Source organism: Vipera ursinii (assembly GCF_947247035.1).
Source record: "Vipera ursinii genome assembly, chromosome: 2".
Lineage (NCBI taxonomy): Eukaryota > Metazoa > Chordata > Lepidosauria > Squamata > Viperidae > Vipera > Vipera ursinii.
In genome coordinates, this window is record NC_139513.1 from 93,458,788 (window position 1) to 93,473,107 (window position 14,320).

The 14,320-nt window shown below is 40.2% G+C and overlaps 1 protein-coding gene across 1 annotated transcript; it reads right to left on the reverse strand.

Moving 5' to 3' along the window:
• Positions 1–1,285: 1,285 nt before the first annotated feature.
• On the reverse strand, positions 1,286–13,875 carry PLAC8L1 (PLAC8 like 1; the record flags this gene model as incomplete). Its single annotated transcript, XM_083353373.1, has 4 exons — positions 13,435–13,875; positions 9,648–9,787; positions 5,183–5,319; positions 1,286–1,447 (listed from the first exon to the last, which is right to left on the reverse strand). Exons 1-4 carry the CDS (start codon positions 13,560–13,562, stop codon positions 1,286–1,288), a joined length of 567 nt encoding a protein of 188 aa, XP_083209499.1. The 5' UTR covers positions 13,563–13,875.
• Between the last annotated feature and the right edge of the window lie 445 nt (positions 13,876–14,320).

The following is a 14,320-nucleotide window of genomic DNA, read 5'->3' on the forward strand; positions in this document are numbered from 1 at the left end:
TGCTGGCCAGGTGAGGACCTTCCTGATGAAATCAAAGTGGCCTTCTTGTCCAACATAGCAGAAAATAAAGAACTTTCAATCCATAATCCATCTTTAGGGACAGACCAAGGTCCCATTCCTACTCCTTAGTACTAAAAGCTTTGCTACCTGTTTCACTGTGGCTACGCTGCCTCTGGCATTCAGAAAAGAATTCCAAGCAGGGATACCCAACTTGCCATGTCATTGCTATATAACCCTCCCTAAACTTGGGCTTCCAAAGTAATGCTGGTCCCACCACCATCACCCACCACCCTCAGTGATCATGCAGAAACTTACTTTGATACCAGTACCATTTGTTTTTGTTTTTTCATGAACAAAAAGAGGGGAAAACTGGAATACAGTAGCTCAAATAAAATGTAACTGCTGGGCATACATGTGTTTCCCCACCCCACCCCACCCTTCAATGAACCTCATAGACTGTTTTAGAAAACAAAAGAGATGGTTGGATGCATTCTGGAGCTGTCTTTAGAAGTATCCCCATTTCCCCAGAAAAGGACAAAGGCAGAAACGTTGATAAATAGGTGCTTTTAATAGGTAAAGTCATGGCGCTCACTGAATCCAATCTGTGAATAAGCCGATGCCCAGCAGCCATTCTTGGAAGAGAGCCCACATATCTAATATGCCATCTGCACCACAAGATTGTGGACTCCTGCCCAAAAGACTTGCACACTGCTGGATCCTCTGGTTATTTCATGGAAGTGTATCCTAGGCAGGGAATATGAAGCTGCCCACCTCTGATTCTTGGAAGCAGAACGAAAGGTTGGCCGAAATGAAACGTGTGCCACATTTCGTAAACGAAACAGCCTGATTCTTGAACAGTAGCCCCAGTTCATGATGAGTACCATTTAAATTCATCTGCTGATGATTAGTTAATAAATTGTCAGAGTTGGAGAGTTTGCTTCTGATCATCTGTCAAGCACAATTGCCTGCAGGGATGTGCAAGGAGTGAAGTTAATTTAAACCTAAGTTAATTTAACCCCTTGTGCTTGAAAACTGAGCCACACTTCCTGGTTTTCATTCAGTGGAAAAGAGGGAAATGTCAGAATACTTCGGGCATCCTGACAATGCAGATGGATAAAGCCATAAGGATAAGTACGATACAAAGCAAATACAACTGATTGCACATATGGTGGTGCCAAACTCCGGAGGCCTGACGGCTCTTCCAACTGCTGCGGCTGGAGCGAAGAGAACACGGAACATCTTTTAGCCTTTAAAGGGGCCTCTAGAGAAAAGGGGGGGAGCATTTTTAAACAAGTGCATCTTTGGCCAGAAGAGGAGGAGGAGGAGGAGGGGACTGATGCATTTTGTAGACCTGGAGCAGAGGTCTTATCCTCATTTCTCGAGCCATTTGACAGATTGCACAAGGCCAGCAGCAGTGAACTGCCATCCAGTCTTCGCAGAGAGTTCCCTGGGGAAAAACAAAAAAGAATCTCTCCGTACGAGACAGACGGAGAAACCATTTTTCCATGCCACTAAACGCCGATCTAATTAGAATTTCTCCACAGAAAGAAATTCTAATTCTGGTTCTTTCCCCAGACTCCGTTGCATTCCACATTTTCCTCACTCTGAGAAACTAAAATCTCTAAATTACATGGAAGAACCGCTTATCCCTTGTGGGGAAGCAAAGGGGCACTGAGGGTCTCTCTAGCTCCTGACTCCTTGGTGGAGCAGTGGGCTAATGCCTCCTTAAGTAACACCAGCTGCCTGCAATTAGTGCAGGTTCGCGTCCCACCAGGCTCAAGGTTGACTCAGCCTTCCATCCTTCCGAGGTAGGGAAAATGAGGACCCAGATTGTTGGGGGCAATTAAGCTGACTTTGTAATAATGCCGCTTGGGGGGTGTATGAAAGTCCTAATAAGCAGGCATATACATAGAATGAAGGCTACTGCTAAGCTTGTAAGCCGCCCTGAGTCTTCGGAGAAGGGCGGGATATAAATGGAATTAAAATAAAATAAAATAAAATATGTCTGTATCTGCTTTTTAGTTGCTGACATCTGAATATGCTGCATCCTGTACTGCTCCAAAATCAGTGGCATACCTGAATCCACCCTTAGTTAGTCAGTTCCTGTTCCCTTTTTTACACAGGCCTTTAATTACAGGGTTTGCCTTTGCCACCAAACAACTGCTGCCCATCTTGTCTCCTTCTTGTAGATCACTGCATATTGTCCAGGCAACAAAGCCTTGCTATTTTGTGAGCTTTTCTCCCATTTCTATTTCAGAATTGTAAATTGAAGAGGCCAGAGAGTCACCCTACTCAGTGGAAGATCCACTGCATCCTCTCTTGAGAGAGTACAGGTAGCCTTCGACTTACAACAGTTTGTTTAGTGACAGTTCAAAGTTACAACACGACCATTGCAGTATCCCTGTCGTCAGGTGATCCAAATCCAGATGCTTGGCAGCTGGTTCACATTTAGGACAGTGACTGTGTCCTGAGGTCATGGGATCACCTTTTGCGACCTTTCTGACAAGCAAAGTCAATGGGGGAGCCGGATTCACTTAGCAACCATGTTATTAAATTAACAACTACAATGATTCACTTAACAACTGTAACAAGAAAACGGAGCAAAGCTCACTTAACAAATGTCTCACTTAGCAACATAAATATTGGGCTCAATGGTGGTCGTTCGTTGAGGACTACCTGTACTTTCCAACCCGCTCTTTCACTTTTTCTATCTCTGAAGGAAGGAAATAGAAATTTCTGGTTTTCCCCCACCCCACTTTAAAAACAATCTTTGTACTTCCCTGTCCTGTCCCAGCAGCCATATTCTTCTCTTGCAACCAAATGAAACTATCCTTTCTACGTATGTTTATTCAGAAGTAAGGCCCTCTGTGTTAAACTGCATCCCAATCAGACAAAATGGCCAAAGACCCAAGATCTTTCTCCTCCCCTACTGCACTTGACCTGAATTCCAGAATTCCCCTGACGACATCTTACAAGGGTGAGGATTCAGCTAGCCTTCCCGATTTGGATAACTCCAAATGTTATAAGCTTCAGTTATAAGAATTCTGAGAGCCAACCATGCTTGCTCAGGAATTCTGGGAGTTGAAGTCCACAAGTCATAAAAGGGCCATATAGTTCACCACTTCTGCACTAGACCATCAACCAAGTATGAATCTTTAAGTAAATAAAATGGCAAGTTCTTGGCTAGTTATCAGAATTTTTGGATCCCATCCCAATCCCCTGAGACCTTGTAAGATTGGGACAAGAATCTTAGAATTTATATAATTTCAAGTGAGAATGAAACTCTTGAAAAAATTGGCAATATCCTGAAATTTTACCCATTTTAAAATAAGACTACAATAACTGGGTTGCAAAGCACCACTAACCACCAGTTTGGAAAGAGAAAGAGCTGAGCTAGTGGTCAACTGGATTTGCTTTTTTAAAAAAGATTTTTTTTAACCTGCCTTCATTATCTTAGAAGTAACTCAAGATGGCAAACATGTCTAATATTCTCTTCTCATTCTAATTTTTTCCCCTGTGATGTGGGTTGGACTGAGAGAGAGTGACTGGTCCAAAGTCACCAAGCCTAAGGCAGGATTAGGACTCATGTTCTCTTGGCTTCTAGGCCAACACTTTCATTACTACATCAGCCTGGTTCTTTTTTTTCCAGCTCAAATAGATTAAACTGATTTTAATTTAAAATAATTAGTTTAATAACTTAATGTAAATTAAATTAAATTAAATTAATAATTTAATTTAATTTAATAACTAAATAATTATTTAGTCTATCCCAAAAACAAACTATAACTATTCTCTGAATTGCTAAGGAGCTAGACAAAAGGTGCAGAATCAATCATCCTCTTGTAATTACAGAATTTGTGAAACACTCCATATTCCTTTCCTGTTGCTACTATTTATCGCACATAGTTGTGTACTTTGAAAATGGGCCACCTTTGCTATAGTTTTTCCTCCTGAAAATATTTACATCAGTACTACTCAGGGCATGATGCAATGTTACAAGTGCAAGCACTTATATTAAGCTTTAACCAACTTTCATTTCATATAGTTTGAGTTACAGCACAACCTTTCTCATGCACCCTGATCAGTGCTGGCATTCCATTCTTTCTTCTAACCAAAATTACAGTAGCCATGAAGAACATCTGCATCTTGTCATGCTTCCTTGGCAAGAGAACTTCTAACATTTTTATTTAATTTACAGAAAAGGCAAGATGAGCATTAGGACAATGGATATCTTTGTCACGTTGATGCAGTTTGACTATTTGCTTCAAATTATTCTGAAAAGGCTGTGCCAGTTTGAATCAAATTATATTTCCAAGGGAAGTCAATGCTGATCTTACATTCAAACTGACAATTTGAATTGGACCAATTCAGAGACTCAGGAATGGTTACTGATTTGCATTAGATTGATCCAATTCAACGGTTGCAATCAGATCCAGTTTGCACAAACCTAAAAAGCATTTATTTTATCTGCATCTATATTCAAAAACACCCTAGAGAATGTGTCCACTTCTCCTCACTGTACGTTCCTGCAGGTGGATGACGGATATTGTTCTTGTGTAGTGCCATTTGGCAAACATGGATTGTAATTTTTTTTTTTAAAAAAAAACAACCCTTGTATTTCTTTATTTTTCACTGAAATGTTAAAATGACTCTGTAATTCCAATTGGCGTGCATTAAAAAGTATATTTCCTCTTCGGGGACAATGCAATTTTACAGCTGTGGCAAAGATAAACCGTTGCTTTTACACAATTCTTTTTTTAAAAAAAGATGGGGATTTGTTTGGTTCAAACATGCCATTTGAAAACACATTATCTTTTATTCCAGGCTAAAAGAGCAACTGTTTCAGCATTTTAATGTATTAACTGTGCATTAAGGAGCCAAGCCCTCTCAGGGAAAGAAATCTTTGACCCCAGCGGTCAAGAAATGTGGGATTTGGGGAAAGAGAACAGAGTGGCAAGATTATGAAACTCTGAGTTGTTTTTTTTAATGTTCTGCCTGCTCTGAACTTTTCACCCTTGTAAAGATTTTCAACTTATTCATTACTACCCTTTAGGTTGTTCAAGTGGCTTTCTTCCAGACAACCATATCTTCCACTGGAATTGAACCAGTGGAGAGGAAGAAGATCTAATGCTTATGGCCAAGGACATTATGTGTAGGGGGATACTGCACAACACAGACTTACATGTATGCTGTATCTCTCTCTGATGCCAGCTCTTAGGGCTAAGGTTGAACCCAGAAGCAATGGGAAGCAAAAGCACTCACCATACTTGCTCGCAAGTCTACATTCCAGACATGGGCTGCACAACAAGCCACACAGACCTGTCGTGAAGTTACAAACAGAAAGATCAGAATGAGATGAGAAGAGGCACAATGACTTCAGTCAGCTCAGGGATCACATCACCAAGCCTGGCAAAGGTCTTGTTCGGGGGGGGGGGGAAACCAACAGAATTAGGAGCCTAGTTATGAGGGGTGAAACATGTATAGTACCTTAAGCATCCCTAGGCCTCTCAAGTCTGAGGGATTCTGGGATGTGTAAAAAGAGTGCTAGCAGTTTGTACTAGCACTCTAAAATGGCCTTTTTGCATATTCCTGCTGTATTTATATAAAGGTAGTCCTTGACTTACAACCATTCATTTAGTGACTGCACTGAAAAAAGTGACTTATGACCATTTTCCACACTTATGACCATTACACTATCCCCATGGTCATATCCACAAAATTCGGATGCTTGGCAACTGGTTCCTATATATGATGGTTGCAGTGTCCTGGGATCATGTGATTCCCCTTTTGCAGCTTTCTGACAAGCAAATTCCCATTCACTTAAAAACTGAGTTACTAATTTAACATTATTAAGTTAAATTAACATAATGAAGTTATAATTAATATACATTAACATAATTAAGTTAACTAATTTAACAACTGCGGCGATTGACTTAACAACTGTGGCAAGAAATGTCATAAAATGGGTATAAGGACCTGCCCCAGTTGGTCCCTCAGGAAAGCAAAACTCTTGACTCCATTGAGATAAATCAAAAGAACCTTTCCTGAGAGAAAGTGGATGCAGTAAAGTCAGGTGGAATCTGAAGATCCCACATGAAGCAAAAAGCAATTCTTTCAGTTCCCCAAACCCAACCTCCCTGACTAGTCCACCAGCAGCCAATGTGATGCCACAAGGTTGTTTTGAGAATGCTGAGGTGCTGGGTAGATAACAAGTCACCCACAGGGCATGATAGCCTTGGAACCAGGCTGGAAATGGCTGGGAAGGAGTCTGTTTCATCTCTGAAGACAATCCCCCTTCCTTAATTCCCAAGCGGCTACTGCAAAAGCAAAAGCATGTGAAGAATGCCAGCGGCCTTCCTCCTCCCCTCTCCAACAGAATAGCAGAACACCAGCATGGTGGATCTGACAATGGGGCAAAATTGACTTAACAATGGTTTCACTTAACAACAGAGGTTTGGGGCTCAATTGTGGTCGTAAGTCAAGGACTACCTGTACATTGAACAGTTATGGCAGCATCAAGTTTGCACTCTGTAAAGTCATCATGTTCAGCTTTTAACTATAAAGTAAGATCCTCTCTAATAGGAAAAAGTTCTAGCTTTCTACATGCCTCTCCCAAATCAGCAAGTTGTTAAAGATCATTTAAGAAAAACATATGCATAAAAACCTGCTATTACATATATATAGGTAGTCCTCAACTTTTGACCAGTCACTTAATGACTATTCAATCTTATGGACCTCCCCAAGGATATTTACCACCTAGTTCCAAAGGTTTCCCCCCCCCCCTTTGTGGTCATATGACCATATTTTGGGTGCTGATATGATTATATTTTATGATACTTTTGCTGAACTGGCATATACTTCCAGTTTTCAGCAAAAATGGCCTATAGCAAACAATTGGTGTGCTTAACAACTGTGGGGTTTGATTACAGACTACCACCCAAAAAAGTCATAAAATCAGGTTAGTCTGTTACAGTAGTAAGTTGAGGACTACCTTTACAAGAAGATGAAGTATCTAACATTGATGGCAATACTGCAATCAAGGAAACAAGGAAACATGGAGAAGTGTGATGGAAACAGTTCTACTGTATGTAAGATTTTTATCATTTCTCAGCTAACAGGAAAAACTAAATATTTCCTCTGGGATTTTCAGGTGCAGCTGTGGTTTTGGAAATAAAATGTCCTGGTAATTTAATGTATATAGATAGTTCTCGACTTACAACACTTCATTTAGTGACCATTCAGAGTTACCACAGCATTGAAAAAAGTGACATATGACCATTTTTCATACTTACGACCATTGTAGCATCCCTGAGGTCAAATGATCAAAATTCGGACACTTGGTAATTGGTTCATATGACAGTTGCAGTGTCCTGGAGTCATGGGATCCCCTTCCCAATGGGAAAGTCAGATTCACTTAACAACTGTCACTAATTTAACAATTGCTGGGATTCACTTAACAATTGGGACAAGACAGGTTGTAAAATAGGGCAAAATTCACTTAACAAATGTCTCACTTAACAACAGAAATTTTGGGCTCAATTGTGGTCGTAAATCGAGGACTACCTGTATAAGCATGACAGCCCAGAAACTACGGTAAGAAACAGACCTAGAGAAAGCTACTATATAAGAAGACAACATGAAATCTGATAATTAGGTATCCGTAACATGAATATGGAGCAATGGGTTCACTATTGGAAAACCTGAAGGACCATTTTAACAACCAAACGTCATGGATAAATCAATCAATCAATCAGAACAGAGCTGGAAGGGACCTTGGAGATCTTCTAGTCCAACCCCCTACTCAAGCAGGAGACCCTATGCCATTTCAGACAAGTGGCTGTCCAGTCTCTTCTTAAAAACCTCCAGTGATGAAGCACCCACAACTTTTGACGGCAAGCCGTTCCACTGATTAATTGTTCTCAGTGTTAGGAAGTTTCTCCTTAATTCCTAAAATCTATCTGCATAGTCAATAAGAGTCAACAGTGTTTTGACGGCACATAATCAATCAATAGTATAAACACAAACCAGGGGATATGAAAATTTACTATTACATAGGCAAGCAGCAAGATCGATTATTACATTGGCCACAGAAATCCTTGCAGGACTGAATGACAATAAAGGTATTTGAAGTATTTAATTAATGCTTTAAAGATAGTTTGAGAGACTCACAGTTCTTTAGCAGTTTGCACCTTTTTTAAAAAAAAAAGAAACTAAATAGCACTTGGAAGATTCTTATCCTCTTTTTACAAAGGATAATTAGATCAAATAATAAATCTGTGCATAGGCAACAGCTTTTAACTTTAACCCAAGATCATGTAGTTTCATTCAAGCAAACAAGAATTTGGTTATGTTGCAAAAGTAGATATCTAATATTTCAGTGATTGAGACTGCTTTTTCACATTGTCAGTAGTGACCAACTTAAGTGATATTTTTATCCAGTGCTGCCAGAACTTTACAGGCCAGATCGGGGAGTCTGTTGCTTTCTATTATTCCAGTGAAAACAGGTTGAAAACCTTAAAATGATAGGCAAGACTGAAAGGTAACTACAAGGATGCCCATTTTTCATTAAACTCTGTTATGTCTGATGGTCTAAGTCAAAATCTACTGATCTTCAGCTGAAATTCCACAACCATATTATTTGGTTCCACAATGATGCGGACAAAATGAATTCAGAGAAACCCCACTGGAGCTCCAGGTGTTATATTTTCCTGTCCCGTAACAATTGCACAAGGTTCTTGTCAAGCGATCTGATCAAATCCCATCTTCTCTTTAGTTGCAGTAAATCTGTAAACATAGGAGTCAAGCTGTGCCCTTTGGAAGGGTTGAATTTCAATGCATTTGTACAAGCTAAAAATTTGTAGTGTTAGTCCAATATATTTGAAAAGCACCAGATCATGATGAAAATAGGCTTAAGGGATACTTCTCTTGATAATTTCTACAGCTATAAAAAAAGAAAGAACCAAGTTCTACACTTAAAAAGTGAATGAAACTCTGACACATCATTAATGAAATAGCTAACACTGGGATTTTTCTGGAAGTTTATTTGGAAAGAGAAGTGGGAGGGTGATCCTAAATGGGTTTACACAGTTCTTTCCTTCCTTCTTTCCTTCCTTCCTTCCTTCCTTCCTTCCATCCTTCCATCCATCCATTGGAAAGTAGCAAGATATTCTATCAGAAATTCTCAGTGATTTGCTGCCAAATCCACCAGCATGATTCCAGGAACATTGAGGGGGATGGATAATGTGCACAGACCACATCTCCCTAGTGTATCATGTTAGAGAGAATTCAAAATGTGAATCTGAACTTCCACTAGTAGAGACTATATATGACCTCAATGGTCCTGTTAGTTCAGCTATTCTTCAAAACTTCTGCTTTTTGTTTTTCCAACAAAATGAAAGTACAGTAAGCAGAAGTGAAAAAAAACTACTGAAGCATCCAAGTGAAATTTGGAATTGGCACGACTGCTTTAGTAATTCAAATGTGCTCTGGTGTGTATTTTAAACAGCCTGCCCCAGCTGCATTGGGGGCCTGGGGGCAACAGGCAAAGAGCTTTAATCAGCAACCTTTTATGAAAACTTCCTTTTCCCCATGAAAGCTTGGATGGCAGCTTTGAAAATTAATTCAAGAAACACATAAGATTCTCTTACAAATTGTCTTGTCACTGCAGATATCAAATAGACCAGTGGACCAGTTTCCTCCAGTGTGTAACAGGGTTGTCATGTTGGAAGTAGCAAAGGTACCTGTGGGACATGGCTGGATTGTTACAGGTTCAGCTGAATTTTTGCTCCTGGTGAAGAAAATAAATAAATAAATAATGGTGTTAAGAGAATCAGAAAGAAAGAAAAGAAAAGAAAAGAAAAGAAAAGAAAAGAAAAGAAAAGAAAAGAAAAGAAAAGAAAAGAAAGAGAGAGAGAGAGAGAGAGAGAGAGAGAGAGAAAGAAAGAAAGAAAGAAAGAAAGAAAGAAAGAAAGAAAGAAAGAAAGAAAGAAAGAAAGAAAGAAAGAAGAAAATAAATTACATAGGGGTTAAGAGAAACTGAGATTTATAAACAAAGCAGTTCATAGAGCGAGCAATCTCTGATCTGGTCTGCAAATGAAAGGAGAAAAAGTATTCATTATTTTAGTATCAATCTGTTTTGTCATAATACCAGCCCTCCCTTTCTACAGATTCATTTCCTCTTGTTGATGCTAATCTCCCACATTGGCAATAGGAAAAAAATTAAAAATATATCTGGCACTGCAGTGCACATTCATTTCCAATAAAGAAAAAAACCCAGCTATTTAAAAATACTTCCAGTATTAATTTGCCGCATCTATATAGACTTCTATATCCACCGTCCCAATTGTAATTTTCCTGTCCCATATTAAAAGACAGACAATTTGTTCAGAGTAGAACTTTTCATCACCACAATGAATGCTCATTTAAAATAAACTGAAAAGTATTCTTATTTTTGGTCCCTTGGACTGCAAGGCTATCAAACCGGTCAGTCCTAGAGGAGATCAACCCTGGCTGCTCTTTAGAAGGCCAGATCCTGAAGCTGAAACTCAAATACTTTGGCCACCTAATGAGAAGGAAGGACTCACTGGAGAAGAGCCTAATGCTGGGAAAGATTGAGGGCAATAGAAGAAGGGGACGACAGAGAATGAGGTGGCTGGATGGAGTCACTGAAGCAGTAGGCGTGAGCCTAAATGGACTCCAAAAGATGGTAGAGGACAGGAAGACCTGGAACAATGTTGTCCATGGGGTCACAATGGGTCGGACACGACTTCACAACTAACAACAACAAATTCATATTTTTGAAAGAAGGAAGAAGATTCCAGAGCTCCTGTGTGGACTTTTGTTTTTCAAGATGCTTTTAAAGAGTTAATCCTGGTGTCTTCCAAGGGATGTATATTAGTCAGACATGAAGAAGCATAACAGAGGAACAAAACCAGGGCACCAAATAGCCCCCCCCCAAAGCTGATCAGCCCAACCCTTGCATCAGAAGGCATTGCTAAGAATGTAAAATGTCATATGCCTTTCCTGGATCAGGATTCCCTGCGCTTGGTTGTTCAGTCCATGGTCCTCTCATGGCTGGACTATTGTAATGCTCTCTACCTGGGGCTACCCCTGAAGAGCATTCAGAAGCTACAGCAGGTACAAAGTGCAGCAGCGTGGGCACTTTTGGGGGACCCAAGAAAGGCCCCTGTCACACCACTGCTCCTTGAGCTGCATTGGTCACCAGTCTGCTTCTGGGTGCAATTCTAGGTGTTGGTGATCACTCTTAAAGCCCTTCATGGCATGGGTCCAGGTTACTTGAGGGACCGTCTCACCCAACTGGAATTGACCCATCCCACTCATGCTGGTAGAGAAGGCATGCTGAGAGTCCCATCAGCCCAATTATTCCATATGGAATTTTGAACAGCAAGCTCTATGCGAAGCACATCCCAGCCTGATAATAATTTGGAGGATGTGGATCTGAGATTAAAAATATATTTATATTCTACTAAGCCGGGGACTTCAAAAGAAAAGATGCCCCCAAAAGACGACAGAAGAGACAACAGAAGATGATCACATTTTTGTATAATGTGATGTAGAAATGTTCAGCATTCAACATTTTCAGCTGTCAACATTGTAACTTTATCTAATTGCCTATATCAGGGGTCTGCGACCTTTACAACTTTAAGACTTGTGGACTTCATCTCCCAGAATTCCTCAGCCAGCTGGCTGAAGAATTCTGGAAGATGAAGTCCTCAAGTCTTAAAGTTGTCAAGGTCGCAGACCCCTGGCCTATATTAAAGGAAAAAAAAGGCTAATTCTTTTCTTTGGATTGAGAGCTTGGAAGTAGGGCCAGAAAAGGCTTGGCAGCTGTCACTGGATGTCTCGGTCAGAGTGGAAAGCTAGATCCCCACAGCTCAAATGCCTGTGTTCTTATGAAGTTGCAGTCTCATGATGTTTGGTTCAGGTAGACAATGACTCAGAGAGGTTAACAGCGAAAAGAGTTTATTCAATACACATATGTCAACTGACAACTGTCAAATGTCTCAGGCTTTTATACTAGAGCTGTTTTAACTGTATCCAATCGCAAGTCTCTATTTTCCCACTTTTACAACTTTAACCAATAGTTGCACCAGAATCTCCCGCTTCAAGGACCCTTCTTTGCAACCTGCTATTTACATGTTTGCAACTATCTACTGACATAACACATGACTTAGCTTCTTGGGATTGTCCTGAGCATAAAATGCACTGCAATACATTTGTATCATGTAAAATTTATCCTAATGTTATTCTAAAAAAAATTCAGTATCATTACAATTTTGGACAGAATGCAACTTTGTTGTTAGTAAGAACTTTGGGGATTTTGTGATGCTAGCTTTCATTTCTATGTACACCCCCCACCCACCCCCCAGCTGTAAACCATCATGTTATTGAGAAACAAGTAGTGTCACCAACAGTAGTGTCACCATCAGCAATGGACTACTGGGAGGAAGATTTAATGCACAGGAAACCCACAATTACTGGGAAATATACTGAGAAAGCCATCACACACAAAATGTGAGGATTCTGATTCTGTGCCTGACCTTCTAAAACAGGGGTGTCAAACTCAATTTCATTGAGGGCCACATCAGCATTGCGGTTGCCCTCAAGGGGCCAGGTGGGTGTGGCCTGGGTGGGTGTGGCCTACTGGGTGGGCGTGGCTAGAGTGCGTAAGGCCTACTGGGTGGGCGTGGCCAGCTCTACATCATTCGCATCAAGGGTGCCTATGGGGGCCTGGGCAGGAGTGGGACAGATCTGAGGGTCTCTGGCAGAAGGAGGGTCTCTGGGCCAGGGCCAAGGCAGTGGGGGCCGTTCCCTCACTGTTTCCAGGATGGCTTCGCGGGCCGCATGAAACCACTTCGCGGGCCGGATCCGGCCCCCGGGCCTTGTGTTTGACATGTCTGTTCTAAAACGTCTTTTACTTTCCTGGGTCCCATATGAGTCTACTCCTACACTCCAGTCACTAAGTGACTCTGACTTTGTATTCCCTCCCTTTCAGAAGTGAGGCAAAAGAGCTGATGGATTTTCAGCCAAGGAAGAGCCATCTAAATCCATCATTTGATTGAATAATATACAGGTGGCCCCAGAACACTGGAGGGATTCGGCCGGTTTGCACCACTTCGGCAGAACCGGTAGCTAATTTTTTGTTGCCCAGGTCCAGAATGGACTTCCAGAAGCAGCACCCACACAGAGAACTGGTTGTTCACATATTTGAATCACACCACTGTCCCAGAATACAGTTCCAACACGGTGTACCTATCTTGTAGATTATGTTTGTAATGCTTTAGCTTTCTAAGATGCTTTTGTAAGATCTTTTAAGAGTAGTTCTGGAGACTAAAATTGTAGTATAGACATATAACCTCCCCATCCCAGCCATAGACAAAATAAATAGATATAACTGCATTTTCTTTTTCTTACCCCAACATAGATAGGTAGCTGTTCCAGTCTCCAGATACTGGCAGAGGAAGGATCAATAGAGATTGTGTTGTGTCATACAATGACTTTTTCTCACTTGTAGTAAAACAGCAACTTATAAACTTGTCCATTGGGAACAAGCAGCTAGGCAGAAGATTAAAGAATGGAATAAAGATTGCTAAAGTTTGCTGTTAAAGAATGCTGACATCACAACATTCTCTATTGTAGTGTCACAAGAAAGTGAAAAACCAACTTTTTCCAAGACAGTTTTATTATTTATTTATTTATTTATTTATTTATTTATTTATTTATTTATTTATTTATTTAAATTTCTATACCCCCCTTCTCCCAAAGGACTCAGGGCGGTGTACAGGGCAATAAAATGCAACATACAAAAGTTAAAAAGAAAATTAAATCAATTAGCCCTAACAATAAGTAGTTAAAATAAACTCAAGTTGATGGAAGTAGCAAACACCCAAGAGCCAGTCCTGCTATTGCAGGTGTTTTCTTCAATATGAATGTAACAAAATTAACTTCAAACATTTTAAAACAAGAGAGGGCAACCTATGGCCCTTTACCCACCCACTCCCTTGTTTGCAGCAGGAGTGGGCTTTTTAAAATTAACTGCTTGAAATTGGATGGTGTGGTTTTATTAGCTATAAAATAATAATTTCCAACCGACTCAAAAATATATTTTAGTCAAAAATAAGTGATTCATAGTTCCCATTGAATGTTAGCCATCTTGAGTCTCTCAAATTTAGCAACCAGATAAGGCTGGTATCATCATAATCATAATTATCATTATAATTGTTATCATGCTTTTTATCCAGTTCATCTCACTACCTGCAGCCCTTGAACTTACAGAAAATAATAATAATTTCTTTTGGCA